Source organism: Acartia tonsa, chromosome 8 (assembly GCF_053477335.1).
Source record: "Acartia tonsa isolate MP-2025a chromosome 8, ASM5347733v1, whole genome shotgun sequence".
NCBI lineage: Eukaryota > Metazoa > Arthropoda > Copepoda > Calanoida > Acartiidae > Acartia > Acartia tonsa.
In genome coordinates this window covers 27,879,449-27,899,265 of record NC_137267.1, presented here as the reverse complement: position 1 = coordinate 27,899,265, position 19,817 = coordinate 27,879,449, and the positions used below count along the sequence as shown (strand labels likewise).

General features: G+C 31.7%; 2 protein-coding genes and 1 long non-coding RNA gene across 4 annotated transcripts in view; all 3 read right to left on the bottom strand.

Annotated features, from left to right (window-relative positions):
- LOC145326426 (glutamate receptor ionotropic, NMDA 2B-like) overlaps nt 1-19,817 on the bottom strand; it is a 295,851-nt gene that overhangs the window by 62,452 nt on the left and 213,582 nt on the right. For both annotated transcript variants that reach the window (XM_080169776.1, XM_080169777.1), the window contains exons 27-30: nt 8,213-8,290; nt 7,088-7,127; nt 5,431-5,463; nt 5,175-5,246 (exon numbers count right to left, since the gene is read on the bottom strand). In XM_080169776.1, the coding sequence (XP_080025902.1) occupies nt 5,175-5,246; nt 5,431-5,463; nt 7,088-7,127; nt 8,213-8,290 (223 nt within the window). The remainder of the gene's footprint in view (nt 1-5,174; nt 5,247-5,430; nt 5,464-7,087; nt 7,128-8,212; nt 8,291-19,817) is intronic.
- Nucleotides 9,207-10,054, bottom strand: LOC145325478 (uncharacterized). The gene is made up of 2 exons (XM_080168463.1): nt 9,977-10,054; nt 9,207-9,401 (listed from the first exon to the last, which is right to left on the bottom strand). Exons 1-2 carry the CDS (start codon nt 10,000-10,002, stop codon nt 9,245-9,247), a joined length of 183 nt encoding a protein of 60 aa, XP_080024589.1. The 5' UTR covers nt 10,003-10,054; the 3' UTR covers nt 9,207-9,244.
- Nucleotides 10,962-12,429, bottom strand: LOC145325479 (uncharacterized). The gene is made up of 3 exons (XR_013881494.1): nt 12,283-12,429; nt 11,589-11,725; nt 10,962-11,307 (listed from the first exon to the last, which is right to left on the bottom strand). It is a non-coding gene; the product is annotated as an uncharacterized LOC145325479 (long non-coding RNA).

Below are 19,817 nucleotides of genomic sequence, written 5' to 3'. Positions count from 1 at the left end.
GCTGATCAGAGCTATCTGACACGTCACAATTATAACATATGAAGGTGTAGCAAGTAATATTCTAAAGTCAAAATTGCATACCTATATAATAGGGTTGAGCCGGATACTTAATATCCGGCTGATTTCTTATGCCAGATATCCGGTATCTGGTAAATTACTGGATATCCAGCCAAATAACCGGATATTTGCCGGATATCCGGCCAGATACAGAATTTTTGCTATTATAAATCAGCCGGATATCTGTATCTGTCCAAAAAAGTAGCCGACCCAACCCTATTATTTATGTATGCAATTTTACAATTTTGACTTTGGAAGATTACTTGCTTCACCTTCATATGTTATAATTGAGACGGCCTCCATTTTTTTGGTAAATTTCAGGTTTATATCGACACACTAGCAAGAAAATTTTGTAAAATCTTTAAAATTGAGATGGTACAAAAGCTTTAAAAACAGGTCTTTTTAAAAAAATTTGCAGTGCTTGTACCATCACAATTTTTCAATTACAGAAAAAAATCTTTCATGGGTCATTTTTTAGCATAAATCAACCATATTTTGTCTGGGGGCCAAAATTTTAACAAAATCTTTCTAGGACGGGACACTGTACTCTGCATATAAAAGATAACACCCAAAATTGCCTTTTTTAGTATTTTCATGAATTTCCTTAAAATATATAAACATTACCCCGTCCCGGATTTGAAAATTTTTTAAAAATTTTTCCCCCAGCCAAAATATGGTTGATTTATGCATAAAAATGACCCATGCAAAATATTTTTTCTGTAATGCAAAAATTGCGACGGTACAAGCACTGCAAAGTTTTAAAAATCTGCAAAAAACCCTGTTTTTATGGCTTTTTTGGGGCTTTTGTACCATCCCAATTTTAAAGATTTTTACAAAATTTCAATTCAAGTGTGTTGATATATACCTGAAATTTACCAAAAAAAATGGGGGCAGTCTCAATTATAACATATGATGGTGTAGCAAGTAATCTTCCAAATACAAAATTGTCAAATAGCATACATATATAATAGGATTGGGCCGGATACTTTTTTGGACGGATACTGGATATCTGGCTGATTTATAATGCCAGATATCCGGCAAATATATGTTATTTGGCCGGATATCCAGTTATTTGACCGGATATCCGATAATTTGGCCGGATATCCGATAATTTGGCCGGATATCCGGTTATTCGTCCAGATATCCGGTTATTCGGCCAATGTTCTTTTATTCGGCCAGATATCCAGTAATTTGCCATATAACGATTATCTGTCATTAGAAATCAACCGGATATCCGGTATCCAGCCAAAAAAGTATTGGCCCAACCCTATTATATATGTATGCAATTGTTTCTTCTTTACATTAAAGTTTATGATAGATCCAGGGAATGTTTCAGTTATTACCACTTAAATAAAATTAGAGGATCGACCCATCTCTCAGGTGCCCAAGAGTCCTTTAGGAGCGTTACCGCTAGAAAGTACTATGGAGAAGCTCTTCTTGTGAAAATTAGATAATTTTTAACATTATCTTTTTATGTGTCATTATTCATTGTATATCTCTGTTAATTTTGTATTGACTTAATGGAAAAAGATGTCTTAGCTTATTAAAGATGTTCGGTGCTTTCCCTCAGAGTGTCTTTTGATCACTGACAACCCCTCCCTCCTTATATTAACTTGCAAGGGTCCCTGGTACCCAATATAAACTATCCTAACCTGACCTTATATAATTAAGAAACAAACTAGAAAGTATCCCTTCCTTTTTTCAAGGTTTGAAGATGGGGGGGGGGGTATGTGCTTGACTTGGCACTTGGGAAACTTACGTCTTCTATATATCAAAAACTAATGCTATAAAGCAGAAGTACCGATTGCATAGTTGCTACACTTTCTAAACCCTTATTGTAACAGGAATCATCCACCAAAGTTTTCAATCAAAAAATTTCAACTTGCTTAGATTAAATAAAAGAGTTCGTTCAGACTCATATTATAGAAAAGATTTGCATTTAATAAGTATCAGAAATAGATGGGACAAAATAGGCCGTTTAATATACTAGTCCCAAAAGTTTGAAAATAACCTTTTCTTATTCGTTGACTAAATAACTTTGGGGACTTTCAATAAATTTTGATGGATTGGTTTATTAATTTGAGTTTTCAATCGTTTCTACCACTAATTTTAATCTACAGAAGGGTTAATTTTGTGTATTATTAATGGGGATGTACATCAATTCATTAGCCATAGTCTTATCCCTTTAGATCCTTGAGTAACATGTTATTTCTTGTTATGTAATAAAAATGAAAAAGTTCCAGTTATTATTAGACTTTGGGTACAGGGATCTAGAGGGATAAGACAATGGCTGATAAATTTATTTGTATATCCCATGATGATACACAAACTGACCCTTTATTGTTGATTACATAGTGGTTGAAACGTTTGATCCCTAAACCTAATGAACCAACCAATTAAAATTCAATAAAAGTCTCCAAAGTTGTTGAGCCAAGAAATAAAAAAAATGTTATTATAAACCTTCTGGGACTAGTGTAAGAAACACGCCCAATGTCCCCTCCCTCCCTAGTTATTATTAGACTTGTGATACACTATTGTATAGTTCAGGGAGGGAGGGGACATTGAGCTGTTTATTAAATTAGTCCCCAAAGTGTTATAACGGTGTTTTCTTACATTTGGGTTAAAACATTGGGGAAATTCAGTAAATTTTATTTAGTTGATTTATTAATTTGAGTGTTCAATCGTTTCTACCACTAATTTTAATCTACAGAAGGGTTAATTTTGTGTATTATTAATTCCTTTAGATTCTTGAATAACATGTTATTTCTTGTGTAATAAAAATGAAAAAGTTCCAGTTATTATTAGACTTTGGGTACAGGGATCTAGATAGAGAAGACAATGGCTGATAAACGAACGTGTATACCCCATGATTATACACAAACTTACCCTTTCTGTTGATTACAATAGGTGGTTGGAACGTCTTATTAAACCAATTAAAATTTCAAACAATCTAAAAAGTTGTTGAGCAAACAAATGAAAAAGTTTTTAAAACTTCGGGGACTAGTGTAATTAACAGCCCATTGTGCTTTGCCTACCTAGTTATTATTAGACTTTTGGTACACTCTGGTATAATTCAGAGAGGGAGGGGAAATTGGACTGTTTATTTCACTTGTCCCCAAAGTTTTATAATTGTTTTTTTAATTCATTAGGTTAACAACTTTTGAGAATTTTATCGAATTTTGATTAGTTGGTTTATTAAGTTAAGTGTATAAACGTTTCAACCGCTAAGTTTAATCTACAGAAGGTATACTTTTGTGTATCAAACAAATTTCATACTTATATAATAGAGGTGAGCCAGATACTTTTTTGGCTGGATACCGGATATCCAGAAGATTTATAATGCAAGATATTTAATATCCGGCAAATTACCGGACATCCAGCCGAATAACCAGATATCCGGCCAAATTAATGGATATTTGCTAGATATCTGGCCAGATGCCAGATATCTGGCATTATAAATCAGTTAGATATCCAATATCCGTCCAAAAAAGTATCTGGCCCAATCCTATTATATATGTATGCAATTTGACAATTTTGTATTTGGAAGATTACTTGCTACACCTTCATATGTTATAATTGAGACTGCCCCCATTTTTTTTGGTAAATTTCAGGTATATATCAACACACTTGAATTGAAATTTTGTAAAAATCTTTAAAATTGGGATGGTACAAAAGCCCCCAAAAAGCCATAAAAACAGGGTTTTTTGCAGATATTAAAAACTTTGCAGTGCTTGTACCGTCGCAATTTTTGCATTACAGAAAAAATATTTTGCATGGGTCATTTTTATGCATAAATCAACCATATTTTGGCTGGGGGCAAAAATTTTAACAAAATTTTTCAAATCCGGGACGGGGTAATAAACATATCTTAAAAAAGATTGATTGGGCTTATAAAGGAACCATTTGAGTATCTTAGGTCGAAAAATGTCTGTTTTGTGTGCAAACTTAACCAAGTTGTGGCCAAATAATGAATAATGGAACATATAAAAAGGTAACAGACTGTATAAGTACCACAAGAATCGTTTTTCTATTGCAAAAATCCATAGCGGTATGCATAACATTTTTCGGGTTTAGTCCCTTTCGTGACATCGCTTCTTATGGGGCGATTTGTCGTATTTTTCACAGTAGATTTTCTCCTATTTCTAGCCCCTTGCGGGGGGCTCTAACCCTGCGGGGCCAATAACCTAACCCTGTGGGGCAATCACCTAACCCAATATAACCTAACCTAACCTAACCTAAGATAACCTAAAAAAGCCATTTTAAAAATATGACAAATCGCCCCATAAGAAGCGATGTCACGAAAAGGACTATTCCCCATTTTTCTACTATTAAAACAAGCCGCACAATTTGAAGTTTAAAAGGTCCACATTCTTTTTGCACACCCTTTAGCTGCATTACAAGTTATTTAGTCAAAATAATAACCTTCGATTTTGGCAATGTTCCATTAATATTTCCAAAATCATATACTATGTCAAAACAAGTATTTGGAGTATAATTGTTGAAAACTACGAAATATTTTTTTCAGATACAAAACTCCCCAAGACAATAAAGAAAATAAGTTATTGATTATTAATTTCTGCCAAAATGGTACGTTGGTAATTAGGCAATACTTTTTCCCCTTTATAACTATATAAAAAATTAAGGCTAGTTAGAAGCTATGTTATTTAGAAAGCTAAATTTTAACACTGAAAGGTAACTTAAAATATATAGATAAAGTTTGACTGAGAGTTTTTGAAAAGAATCCAATTAAAACTTAAATTTTACATTTTCTTTTCAAATATTTTTAATTCAAAATATAGCAAGGATATCGCATTACAGAAAAAAAAACTAGCTCAAACGCAGACAATTATATGCAAGAAAAGTGCAGCAAATTATTTATTTCTCTTCATGTTAACAACTCTGATCTAGTTGACCGAGTCATTTGATTTTTGCTTCTCACGGAAGTTCTGACAGGTTTTTAAAAATCCTTTATGGTGTTTGTAAATCATTTCTTGTCATGTGAAGGCATAAAACAAATATCACATTAACCCTTTTTAACTTTTTGTAGCTACAATTAAAGTTGTTTGTGATTAGATACTTCTCTCTATGAAAGGTCCATAGAGGCATTTAATTCTTACCTTTAAAGAAGAAAGAACCATATCAGTTTGTTTTTTGACAAGTGCGTTCATTAATCCATTCCACTCACCATTCTAAAATTTAAATTTGCTAGAAACCTATCTTTATCTAATATTCACAATAAATTGTTTAATATCAAGTTTGTTTTGTACTCAAGATCTATGTATACAAATAAAACCGTTTTTCTATACTTATCTGCAAATTTTTTTTTTGCTATAGACAAAATTGTCCTTGATTTTAAGAAACTAAAATACAAACCTCATATGTACCCCATTTAGGATCTTCGACTCTATTTTTGGTTTAGTTTAATGCATCTTAATTAACGACGTAGGCTGTAAATTTATAGCATTTCTGATATTTTAAACAAAAAATGCTAAAAAAATATAAAATAATTTAGGTTATGACAGCCGCCTCTTTATTAGCACAGTTGAATGTGATTGAGGCTGAAGCTTCCGAGCCCTGAGGTGAATTCTTAAAAAACTTTTGCCTCACTAAAATCAGTTTGCCCCACTAAAATCAAAGAGGCAAACTGATTTTAGTGAGACAAAAGTTTTTTAAGAGTTCACCTCTGAATTAAACACAATCTCATAAGTAGGCTATAATGTTGTTAGTAGTGTTGTTACTATGTGTTAGAGTATGTCGTCACTCAAACTAAAGCTTCTATATCACGCCAAGCTACAATTGAATCAAGACAAAAGTAAGTGCCGAGCTCTAAGACCTATGTATCGTAAAATTAGACATAAAACCATGTTGATTCCAGGTAAAACCAAAATATTTCAGCGGGATCTTTTTGAGAAAATTAGATTTGAAAATTTCAAATTCAATTTTCACCCCCTAGGATTTGCCGCATAATCATGACAAGAAAAGCAAAGATTATATATTTAAAAAGTTGAACAACTTTGCTTTTATAAAGTCTTTCATAAAACCTCTCTATATATGATTTATTAAAGACTAAATTTCCGTGACCTTAGCAAAGCAACTGATAAAAATAGCAATTAATTAACTCCCTTCAGGAGTGGTTTTATCAAAAACTTTATAAAAGCAAAGTTGTTCAAAATTTTAAATAAGTAATCTTTGCTTTTCTTGTCATGATTATGCGGCAACTCCTAGGGGGTGAAAATTAAACTTGATATTTTTAAATCTAAATCTCATAAAGATCCCGCTGAAATATTTTGGTTTTACCTGGAATCAACATGGTTTTATGTCTTATTTCACCATACATAGGTCTTAGAGCTCGGCACTTACTTTTGTCTTGATTCAATTGTAGCTTGGTGTGATATCAGTTCTCTACAAGATGTAAAATACCCGCGACCGTGGCTCAACACGTAGCGCATCCGCTCGTCGTCGTGGAGGTGATAGGTTCGAATCTCGGTCCGACACCGCGTCATAACTAGAGACGTTAAAAATTGTTCCTACTGCTGCTATGTCAGGTGCGCGACATAAATAGTTAGAGGGAATGCCTTGGCCCAAAACAGGCGCAACTCACTACCATGCACAGTTAGGACTTCTCAGACAAAGGTCGTGCAATCAAAGGGTTGGTTGTCTGATGGGCAAATAGAAGCTTTACACCACAATCATTGGGCTTAGGGCTGACAACCCTATCCCATATCCATAAAAAAAGCCAAAATGTTACAGAAACACTGACAAATTGCCAGTGGCCTATGATCCCCCTGTGGAGTAAAAAAGGCTTGTTACTGTTACAAGATGTAAAAAAAAACCAAGCCGTTTGCAATAAAAAAGTAAAACATCTTTTTATTTTTACTATATTTTCATACAGTCTAGAACCAAACAGAAGGACAGAACGACACAAATACTCATAGAGTAGCTTAGACAAAATAATTGACAAGGGTAGCAAAAACAGAAAAATCTTTGGGTTTCGTGCTTCTTTTATTTTGATTAAATAAAACCAATTCCTGACTAGATCATATGTAAATCCAAGATCATCCTCAAATTTTCTGAAAAAGAAAAAAAGTATAGAGCTAATCTACAGGGTCATTCAAGAGAAATAATTTAAAAAAAACTTAATATAAATCTACTCTATAATTGTAGTTTTCCATGGCCACTGCATTCATCTACTCTATAACAAATTTGTACATTTGTCGGTCTTGAATTTCTTTGATCTTCACTACTTGTGGGTATTGTCACCATAGACGTCCAAGGGGGGGGGGGGGGTAAACGGGTGATTACCCCCCCCGCCCCCCCCCAAACGAATTTGGAGTGCCGTAGGCACACCCAAAATATTTTTCATACTCCTCCCATTTAAAATTTACCCCAACCTTGGGAAAAACTGAAAAATATATTCTATTTTTGTTTTTTTTCCTGTTAAATGAGAAGATGGATTAAAAAAGTCCTTATAAACTGCTATTTATTTTCGATGAACAACATATTAGAGCTTTGAAATTTTGATTTTAACCCTTTGGAAGTGGTAATATTTTTATTTTACCCATATTGAACAAAATGAAAAAATCGGCTTTTATGGGTTAGTTTTAAATTTTTTTTTTGATAAGAGTAAGTATCAACAATGATTCTGTATATACACAAAAGGATTTTTTCTTCAGTTGAAAATAGAAGTAGAAATTAAGTAAAAACTGTTTAATTTTACTCTAAAATTTTCACATAAAATGGTATCTCCTGCAAAAACCGCTGCATTTTAGATTTTATTGAAAAGTGAAATGAAGTTACCTAACCTAGGGTAATGAAATGCACTATGTCCCAATTCAGGTTCTGACACAAAAGTCAAATCACCTTCGATGGCATTGTGTCAAAGTTGTTATACTTTTTACGGAGTAAATATGATTTGAAAGCTGAAAGTTTAGTATAGGATTGGTTTTTATGCATAACTTTAACTATAAGGTTTAAAGTTCTAAATGTTTTATCATCGTTAAAATTAAAACAAGGCCAATCAAGTCCTATAGTAGGAATCCATTACATCAGAGAGAAAAAGCAAAATCCACAATAGGATATAATCAATTTTTATCTGTTTCCATTATTAGCATTGCAGTTTCTATTTACATACCAGCAAGTTATTTCAAGTTCTGACCTTAATAAATCTATTAGTAGACCAGAGCAGCAATGTTTCGGCAAAGTATCATTTTCTTTTCGGGTATATACTCCATCGCTAAAAAAAATCAATTAATAAAAAATAATACAGTGACGTGACTGGCTTTATATAAGTGGTGACTTATTATAGTCATATAGGTCAATAGACATACTATATCTAGATTACGCTTCTGATTTTTTGTCAAATCTTAAAAGGAACATTATTAGCAGACAATAATAAGACTTTCCACTCAAGCTGGGGTGGATTCTTTAAAAAAAATACACTTGCTACTGGATGGTGAGGCAAAATTATTTTTGTAAAAAATCATCAAAAAGCTTATTAAAAATCTACAAAAATTAAACAAAATCATATGGTAATAACCCTTTTTATGATTTTATTACATTTTTGTTGATTTTTAAAGCGATTTTTGAGGATTTTAACAAAAATAATTTTGCCTCACTAGCGAGCTTAATTTTTAAAAAGAATCTACCTCTGTTTGAAGCTTTCTCATTTATGACAAAATTTTTGAGCAAGTAAGTTTGATCCCAGGACTTAATTAATACCAGAAAAAAACCTAGTTTTTACCGTAACCGTGGTAAAAACACTTTTTGTGGTATTTTCTCACGGTTTTTACCAGCTTTTTTTACCACAATTTTCGGTCAAATTTTACCAGATTTCGGGTAAAATATTACCATTTTAGGACGCAAATTTATACCAGATTTTGACCAATTTTTACCACTTTTTTGGTAAAATCTTACCGCAAATTTCTGTAAGATTTTACTGAAAAAGTGGTAAAACTGTTCAACACCTGGTAATATTTTTGTCCTAAATTGGTAAAATTTTACCGGAAATCGGGTAAAAATTGACCAAAAATTGTGGTAAAATCGGGTGGTAAAAATCGTGAGAAAGTGGTAAAAAACGACTGACCCTAATTATAGAGAAGCTTCGCTTTTAAGAATAGAAAAAATTATAAAATTTTTTGTTGTATTTTTATATTTATTTAACTTGAACATAAAATAATAATTCTAATAATCAGCAGCCGTTCTCAATGTCTCGCAGCTGAAGACCCTTGGGTGCGCCGCCAAACACACAAGTGTTCTTGATTCTACTGCTCTGGCCGAAAACTGTTGCGCAACCTCCTGGATTTGCTGGGCACCGGCCCCATTCCCTCGTATCACTGATATTCAACCTGGAATAAAATTGCTCATTAGTTAATTAGATAATTACAGGGATATAAAGGGATAAGACAATGGCTGATAAATTGATGTTCATCTCTAATGATGATACACATCGTTACCCCTTCTGTAGATTACAATAAGTGATTGAAATGTTAGGACACTCAACTTAATGAACCAACCAATAAAAAATCAATAAAAGTACCCAAGGTTGTTAGGCCAAAGAATAAGAAAATGTTATTTGAAAACTTTGGGGGCTAGTGTAATTTACAGCCCAATGTCCCATCCCTCCCTACTAAATATCTAATCTATAATACAAAGTAGAACGATGTCTGTCTGTCCGTCCGTCCCAAAGATAAAGCCTATACTCGCTGTTTACGCAAATGTGTCAGAACTTCCCCCCCCCCTTACTCTCACACCTAAATTTTTTCTTTTGAAAGCAAAAATAAAAGTGTGTAGGTTCAACTCCCCCTCTCCCCCCTCATTCATTTCCTACAGGCATCTTGACACATGGCAAAAAAATCAGCAAACTTATCTAACTAAACATCTTTGAAAACGCAGAACGAGAAAAAATAAAGGGAAAGCTTACCTGGAAAACATAAGCAGTAACAACATCCGTGGCTAACAAGAACAGGCTGGGGCCATAGTACTCGGCATTACTGATTATATGCTTCAAACTGTTGGGCAAACTTCCCTCCCATCACGTGGCGTATGGAGTCGCTGAACGTGGGGTCCTAAGTTATGGAGGATTAAATGAAGGAAGGAAGTGGACTGTTTATTACACTAGTCCCCAAAGCTTTATTTTCTTCTTCGTTGCTTTAACAACTCTAGGGACTTTTATTGAATTTTGAATGGTTGATTAATCAAGTTAAGTGTCTAAAGCTTTCAACAACTAATTATACTCCACAGAAGGGGTAATTTTGTGTATCATCATTGCTGATGTACATCAATTTATCCGCCATTGTCTTGTCCCTTTAGATCCCTGTCCCAAACAAGTACTAATATTAGATAAATTTAGACCTAAACCCCAGGCAGGGAGGGTAAAATGGTGTAAATATCATAATGGTATCCAAAGTTTCAGAAACAAGTTTACTTATTCGTCAACTCAAAAACTTTGAGTACCTAATTTTTATTAGGTAAATCTTGATTTAATTTCAATACTTCGTCTTTTGTCCTATCCCATAAGAACCATGTTTCCCGTTGTGTCTACAGAAACGTAAATTATTTTAGTACAATCTTTTTTTAAACTAAAACAATATTTTACTTCGTCTTAAATCATTTAATAACCCATTCCTGAATAGCCTTCTTTAAGAAGTTGAGCATAGATTTTAGCAAGGCAGCCCGCTGGGGTAGGCAGGTCAAACCAGGCTTGGGTACGTCCTAAATAATCAGATAGATTGATATTAATAATATGTTTTGTTATATTTAACTATTTTCAATAGTATAGGGCTACGTTATAGGATTTTATTTTTATTTAAGCAAAGTTTGTGTTATACAATATTAGATTAAAATCAATATTTCTTCATATATCCTATCTCTTTTTTACATTTTCTTATCAACTTATCATTTCTTATTCAACTTCTATAAATGCCAGGAAAGGAAGTTACACTGGACTGTAAGTTTTACTGGTCTTGAAGGTTTAATCAACACATCTCTCATTCGTTGGCTTGCAACTTAAAAAACTTATCGTCCATTGTCTTATCCCTTAAGATCCCTGTATAAATAAACAATGCATACCTGTTGAATAAGATGAGAAGCTAGCCTAGAGCTAGAACCTGAGCCACTAGGACCAGCAATGGGATCAACAGCATCCGCATCCTGAGCCGCCGCCAGCTCCTCCTGAGCGGCTATGGCCGCTACGTCATGAATAGTTTCTGCCTCCTCAATAACTTTGGTTAGTCGTTCCTCTTTAGTTCCAACCTACAAGATTGTTGTTTATGTACTAAAACCATCTATTTCAAAATTGAAAATATAAGGGCACAACTATTATGCCGCTTAGGGGTATTGTACCAAACATATAAATCTTTAAATTTTTGATGACATGAAGCATACCCATGAAAAGTCTAAATTAATTGTTTTATTCCTGATCATACCGTCCCCCCACTAAGATTTTTTCTCAATTACTGAAAAGTCTTATACTGAAAACCAGTTCTAATCCTCCAGATATTACGGTTTCGAAGCCATACTGGAATAAGTTATACCTGGATCTGGAAGGGTTGATGCTTTCTACAGTGGTCCACCTCTAACTCCCGCCTGTTGATGAAGGTTGTTAGTCACGCGTGGGTCTGAAAAACTTGCCATGTCCAGGTTTGTGATTAGATCTATCACTCTTACAGCCCTAAATAATATTTTTCATTCCATCGTATTATAGATAGCTTTCTGTGGATATTCAAATAAAAATCATATAATTAAAGCCAGTTTTGTTAGCCCTGAGAGGCTTAAGGCTTAGGCTACCAAAACTGGTACTTGTATTATGATTTTTATTTGGAAAATGGTCAGTATACATGTTTTATCATTATGGCTGAGAACCGTTTATAATCGATTTTAATTTGTTTCGAAGCCACGCTGGAAAAAGAATGAAAAACAAATTTTTCTAAACTTTTGAATATATTTCTTATTATAAAGAATCTACTTTATTATAATACGCTTTGTTTGTCCGCTTTATACGTCTGTGATGCAATCTTTAACATGCGATCCTTTTCAAGACAGACGGCGAGAAACCAGTATATAATTTACTACGTCCGTCGGTCATGCTTTAAAAGACAAAGAAACTTATTTTTATAAATTGTGCGTATTTTTCTTTATTTCTATGATATACATTATGGATGATGTCAACCTTGTTTTTTTACCTAGCTTTCAGTGTAATACTTGTATATCAAACCATGAAAAACATACCTAGTAACAAAAGTAATGTGTTCCAATTCACTGCTGGCCAACTGTATGACCTTAAAGTGATCGCGAAGCAAGTTTTAAAAATTTGATATATATTTGGAATTACTTAGTTAATCAGAATTATGACAAAAATTCTGCTAAATTTGATATAAAAAGTGCCTTAAAACTCCTATTTTTAAATTTGCTGCAGTATAACTAAAATTCATTGACACAATTCTGTGCTAAACAAACCTTTAGATTTGTTGGCATTTATCTTAACACAGATGGAGTTAATAAACTAATGCTTGTAAAATAAGAGATAAATTACTGCTTATTATGCAGTTATTATCAATTGTGCTTATTGACAACTGAAAAAGTTGCAATTAAGGTTTAAAAATGTTGGACCAAATGTCTAAAAAGATATTTTTCAGCTTATTTTAGTGCAACTAACATAACAGGCAATCAGAACTAGTAAGGAATAATGAATTATGAAAAAAAAGTTTGGGCGCCCTAAAATGGTTTAAGAGAGATGTAGTATTAGTAATTCACAGTTGTATTCAGTATAATTTTTGTTATCAATGTTGTGCCAAAGTGCCTCAATAAAATGACCCTCAGAACAGGAGGAAACTGGTAGTGGATGTATCATTTATTAAATAATACATAGATATCCAATTAAAAATATTTTGATTGTGTAATTGTAAAACAATAAAATATGTAAAGTCTAAATATTTTTGCAGTTCTTTATTGATATTACAATTATAAATGATGACAATAGGAGCTCCTTTTAATCCAAAAACAATAAAATATGTATAGTCTAAATATTTTTAACAGTTTTTCATTGATTTTATAATTACCAAAGAAGACCATTAGAGCCCCATTAAATCCACAAGCAATCAATTGGGCTATGAGGTGAAAGAGCATGCATTGATGTTTCCATTTGGCCATCATAAGTAGGTAGATTAGTAATTATACAATTCATTCATACCTCTTCTCAATGCAAATAAAAGGCTTCAGTATGGAAAAAAAGCATGAGGCACTCTAAAATCAGAAGAAACAAATCATGTAAATAAGTGCCCTTTTAAATCTTCATGCCACCTATTGCTTTTAAAGACAAAATTGCCTTCTTGTAAGGTTCCATATAATCATCATTTTAAGGGGAATTGGAAATCTAATTACTATTTGGTATTGTGTGAGGGTCTACAAGTGTACACAAAAAGGGCAGAGGAATGAAATATTTTCCCCTCATCAAAGATTATTTATATATAAAACATCATAGACTATACAAATAGAGCCCAGTATGAAATAAAATAGCTATTTAAAAAAATAATGATTTTGTAAAATAGGACATTGATACAGAAAAAATTTTAGTTAGAAAATATACTTATTGCAATGCCACATAAATATAACTTATAGGAAATAATGCCTTTCCTGTATCAATGTTCTATTTAACATTTAACATATTTATTATTATGACAATAAAAATTTGTTAAGTTCTGCATAATTTACTCAGATGAGGTAATTTTTGTACTGCCTTACCCTTTTTAAAGGCACCCCCAAATCATCATACATATATAAATAATCTTTGATGAAGGAAAAATATTTAATTCCCCCTGCCCTTTTTTTGTATAGTCTATGATGTTTTAGGGCTGCCTTTGAACAAGGGAAGGCTGTACAAAATAAACCTTTGTACTGTAAATATTGAACTGCCTTCCCCTATTAGGAGTCACCCCCATATCATCATAGAATAGACAAGTAGAGCCCTCTATACAATAAAAATAGCAATTGTAAAAGTATTTCTTTACAAGATAGTATCATGTTTGTGAGGATAAATAGGTAATGTTGAAGGGACCCTTTTAGTGGTACATATATAGAATCATCTTCTCAATCCTTGGGTAATTTAATAGCAGAACATTTATGTATGATCAGACCAGAGAGACCAGAGAAGTGATGAATGATGCTTTCTGAAGCAACTGTATGAATGTAAAAAAATCAAACTACTATCACAATAAAAGAAATGGCTCTAGAAATATTTTTCAAATTTATTTATTCCTTTTAATCTAAACATCTATATATATATAAATAATTTTTGATGAGGGGAAAATATTTCATTCCCCCTGCCCTTTTTGTGTACACTTGTAGACCCTCACACGACACCAAATAGCAATTAGATTTCCAATTCCCCTTAAAATGATGATTATATGGAACCTTACAAGAAGGCAATTTTGTCTTTAAAAGCAATAGGTGGCATGAAGATTTAAAAGGGCACTTATTTACATGATTTGTTTCTTCTGATTTCAGAGTGCCTTATGCTTTTTTCCAAACTGAAGCCTTTTATTTGCATTGAGAAGAGGTATGAATGAATTGTATAATTACTAATCTACCTACTTATGATGGCCAAATGGAAACATCAATGCATGCTCTTTCACCTCATAACCCAATTGATTGCTTGTGGATTTTATGGGGCTCTAATGGTCTTCTTTGAAAATTATAAAATCAATGAAAAACTGTTAAAAATATTTAGACTATACATATTTTATTGTTTGTGGATTTAAAGGAGCTCCTATTGCCATCATTTATAATTGTAATATCAATAAAGAACTGTAAAAAATATTTAGACTATACATATTTTATTGTTTTTGGATTAGAAGGAGCTCCTATTGTCATCATTTATAATTGTAATATCAATAAAGAACTGCAAAAATATTTAGACTATACATATTTTATTGTTTTACAATTACACAATCAAAATATTTTTAATTGGATATCTATGTATAATTTAGTAAATGATACATCCACTACCAGTTTCCTCCTGTTCTGAGGGTCATTTTATTGAGGCACTTTGGCACAACATTGATAACAAAAATTATACTGAATACAACTGTGCATAACTAATACTACATCTCTCTAAAACCATTTAAGGGCACCTAAAGTTGTGTTTCCATAATAAATTATTCCTCACTAGTTCTGATTGCCTGTCATGATAGTTGCACTAAAATAAGCTGAAAAATATCTTTTTAGACATTTGGTACAACATTTTTAAACCTTACCTGCAAGTTTTTCAGTTGTCATAAAGCAAAATTGATAACAACAGTATAAAAAGCAGATATTTATCTCTATTTTGTAAGTATGAATTTTATTAACTCCATCTGTGTTAAGAGAAATGTCAACAAATCTAAAGGTTTGTTTAGCACAGAATTGTGTCAATTAATTTTAGTTATACTGTAGCAAATTTAAAAATAGGAGTTTTAAGGCACTTTTTATATCAAATTTAGCAAAATTTTGGTCATGATTCTAAATAACTTAGTAATTCCAACTATGTATCAAATTTTTGTATCAAATGTATCCCTTGCTTCATGAACACTTTAAGGAGTGACTCCAACATGCCGCAGGACACCAGCGCCTCGCCGCCGCTCTCATACGACGCCAGGTGGTACAGGAACAGCCCGGAATACAGCAGACCCTGAATATTTTGGTTAGGTTAAAAAGTTATCATTCCTAAGTAAAGAACAGAATAAAAATATGGAAATAAATATTATATATTTAAAGTAATAAAGAAAGATGGATAAATAAAGATCGGTCTTATATGTATTTGATTTGTTTGGTTTTATTTTCTTCCATTCTAGTTTGTAAAGAGAGTTTAAAAATGCATGTTTTAAAAATTAACAATGCTGAGCTTACAAACCGCTGGATCGATCTGTATGGTTCTCCTATTCAATTAGCTTCTCATAAGATCAGGGAATGTTTATAACTATATATATTTATTCTCACTCCTAGGAAAAGTAACCCTAATATTGTTTTTTTTTTAATTCTTATTAAAACTAAACAGTAAAGAAAGGGCACCCCAGTACATTTTACGAATGCTCTATGCAAGGTGAAATTCCGAGATCTTAAGCTTCAGACAAAAAAAAGCCTTCCTACTTTATAAAATAAGACATGTGAAAAGCCATTAAAGGGAGTGTGAACGTAAAAATTTCTCATCTGATTATCAAATCTTAACATTTACTAAGCACATTTCACTACACTGATCAACCAAAAACGTCCTATTAACAAAAATATCCAGGAATAATGCCTTGATTTTATGGTATTTTGAGAGGGAAAAAGGAAAAAACAGGGAAAATCTGAACGTTTTTGTTTCTTATAATGTTTGTAGGGATATTTAACTTGTCATATATAGTTGAAACAATTTACTGTCTGTTAAGGATTTTGCATCTTTATTATTTACAAATTTGTAATTAAAGGTGGGCAAGAGATGGGCCATCTAAAGTTAATTGGATAATAATAAAAAACCTGTTTCTGGCTTTGTTATTGTATTTGGTTTTCAATAAAAAATATTGCTTATTTTATCAATTTCTAAGTAACTATACATTGGTTTAAAGCAAGGATTATGTTAAAAGTCAGCTTAACTGTTAGGAAAAATCTAGAACTATGTGAAAAAGTTTAATTTTAGCTATAATGGGAGAAAAAATCAATTTAATGGACATTTTATATAATACGGAAAATTTCTTCCTTTCCCTGTACCTTATAAAAATCGTCGGAAAAAGCCGTTTTTTAAGCAAACAAAAGCGCGTTTTGCTCTATCTGTGAGATATTATGAATGAGATAATGTTAAGATTTTATATTAAGATGAGAAAAATTTACGTTCACAGTCCCTTTAAAGACACAATACCTGTAATAATAATGTACAAACTTTTCAACCAATAATAATACCCTGGCCTTTCTAATTATAAGCCTAGGCAGAGCCATGCTGGTGATGCTAGCTCAAGCGTGGACCGTGGTTTATATAGAACTGAACTACTGAAGCCAATAACCAATTACAGGGTTACGAAAGTTTAAATTGATGTTATTTTTTTTTAATGTTAATATTGAATGTAATATAGTTTTGTAATGACATATAAAATATATTCGATAGAATATAAAAAAAATATAGTACATTCAATATTAAAAAAAATATTTAAATATATATAGTTGTTAACCATATATATATGAATCTATTTCCGGCCGGGTTCTTAAAAGATAATGCCGCGTTTTTTCGACATTTTTTACGCTATGAATAACAAGCGCGACATTCGCGAAATCTAAAAGAGTATACAATGATTTATTTAATTATTTCGCTTTTGATGGTACGGCCTTCATAGAAAAAAAAAGATTATCTTCAATCCATTTTTGCTGCATATTAATTAATGCATCTTTTTAGAGCTGTGTTAGACATTAGAAAAATTGCTAAAAAAATAATTTAAAATTCAGTATTTTTATGTTATATACTCTGTTTGAAATTCTATCGTCAACGTTCAATCAATCAATGTCTAAAAAACGCCGAAAAAATGTGGCATTCATCTTTTAAAAACCCATCTCGGTGGTATTTCCGGTTGGCAAAGACAACATAAATATAGAAATCATAAAACATTGTTGTTCCACAATTTTGCCACATTTTTAAACATCTTGCTTAAAAAAAATCTTCCAAACAAATTGTAAATTCTACAAATTTAAATATTTAGAGAAAATTGAGTAGTAATTTACTTCTTGATTCAAAATATTTGATTAAATTGAATCAAAACTAATAATTATTTTTGGCACTCTATATTCAAATAATCATAAGCTTATCAATAGTGCGCATGCGCGCACAGAGGTGCCATAAATTTCAAAACTTAAAAATATAAGTTTTGTAGCGAAATTACTCTATAATTCGAAATCTCTGTCTTTCTTTTAGAAACATTCAGGGGAATATACGAAAGCTTATATTTATATTAAAGATGAAAAATCGATAAATTCAAATGCACACGGCACATCTGCGTACACACACACCTGGATTTTTTTTCTTTTAATTTTAATTCGTATGAAGCTAGCTCTAATAAGTAAATATTAAATTTGATATATTTTTGACGATGCGGGAGGATGTTTTAAAAGAAATGATGAAATAATTTTCAAGGTTTTAAAAAAAAGTTAGCTTCTTTTATGCGAAAAAATTCAATAAAAAGTAAAAATTTTTACCAAAAAGTTGGTCAAATTTTACCAAGTTTTTTTTTTGTCAAAGTCCAAAAATCTGGACTTAGCCTAAAAATTTACCTTGTCAATTTTTACCAAAAAGTTGGTCAAATTTTACCAGGTGTTTTTTTTTGTCAAAGTCCAAAAATCTGGACTTAGCCTAAAAAAATACCTTGTCACATTTGACCAACTTTTTGGTAAAAATTGACCAAATTGCGTTTTTTTGTCTAAGTCCGAAAATTCGGACTTAACCTGAAAAATAAAGTTGTAAAATTGACCACATTTTTGGTAAAACACTCCAAATGTGGTAAAATTTAAAAAAAAAAAAAATTTAAATTTAGGCTTCATTGTATAGAAATCATTATTTTAAAGTACTACAATTGATTATGAAGAGCTGTAATTAATTTAAAACACAAAAAACGGGGTTTTTTGTTTCGTCAAATTTTACAAAAAAAATGGTAAAATTTTACTAATTTCTTGGCTAAAATTTTTGCTGGTAAAATTTACCACGAAACTGGTAAATTTTACCAGCTTGACCAGCTTTACCACTTTTCCGGTAAAAAGGGTGAAATTTTGTGGTACTTCGTAGAACCTGGGATCCAGTAAAGCTTTGTACTAAGAAATGATATTTTTACAGCTGACTTTTATCTATGAAAAAAAAACATGCGTTCGTAATGAAATGTGTACATAATTTCAACCAATAAAATTCAATGTAGGTTCCGATGTGATTCTCCTATTGGCTCAATCAGACATTACCTCTCTTGTCTTACTTCATTTATTTATGGGTCTTAGATTTTTGTATCTTTTTGTGTGATTTTCAAAGTTGGGAAGGAGGATGAGTTGATTAAATCTATCGTTTATCTTTGTTCTAAAAAGTCTTTGATATATATATTTTAAACAAAATTTTTGACCTTTCTGCTAAATCATTCGTGAAATATATTTATTGATTTATTACTGCTTAGCTTCTACAGTACATTAGTCATATTCTCCTTTTAAAAATAATGGGTGGAAAGAAGTTATTTTAACAGGAAGGTGTGCGCAAGGCAAAAGAAAATAAAAAATCAGAAAATCATATGCCATTTTATGACATCGTAAGAATTTTACTTAAAGGGTATGGGAAGCTAATATCGTTCTTGAAGCATCCATGTAGAAGCTTTAGCTTAATACAATAACATTGACCACTTACATTTTTGTAATCCTGTATGTTTTTTTTTATAGAAAAAATAATGGATTTTCTTTTTAGTACCAATATTCCTATAAAAATATGGTTGCTTAAGGAAGCGTTGTTTAATAAATAATTTTCTTAATTTAGGATGAAAATTAAAAATCGAGGTTATAAAGACTGTACAGTAATAAAACGGCTATTTATTAGGGCAATTTCTATTCAGCTTCCTTCATTAGATATATGGGAGATGATTTTTTATACTTTTACTTAAGTTATAGACTTATGGTAATAATAGACGTTATTAAATCATAATTTTCTCACTTTGGAGAAGAAAAAAAAATTGAGAACCTATAAACAATAGAAATGTCTAAACATTTATGCCTCTATTATAAACTTTGGCATAACAGGGATA

Coding starts and splice junctions, on each gene's coding strand:
- LOC145325478 (XM_080168463.1), bottom strand. CDS start 10,002: ATGTTGTTACTGCTTATGTTTTCCAG. Junction 9,402..9,976: donor TTACTGCTTATGTTTTCCAG/GTAAGCTTTCCC, acceptor ATTTTATTCCAG/GTTGAATATCAGTGATACGA.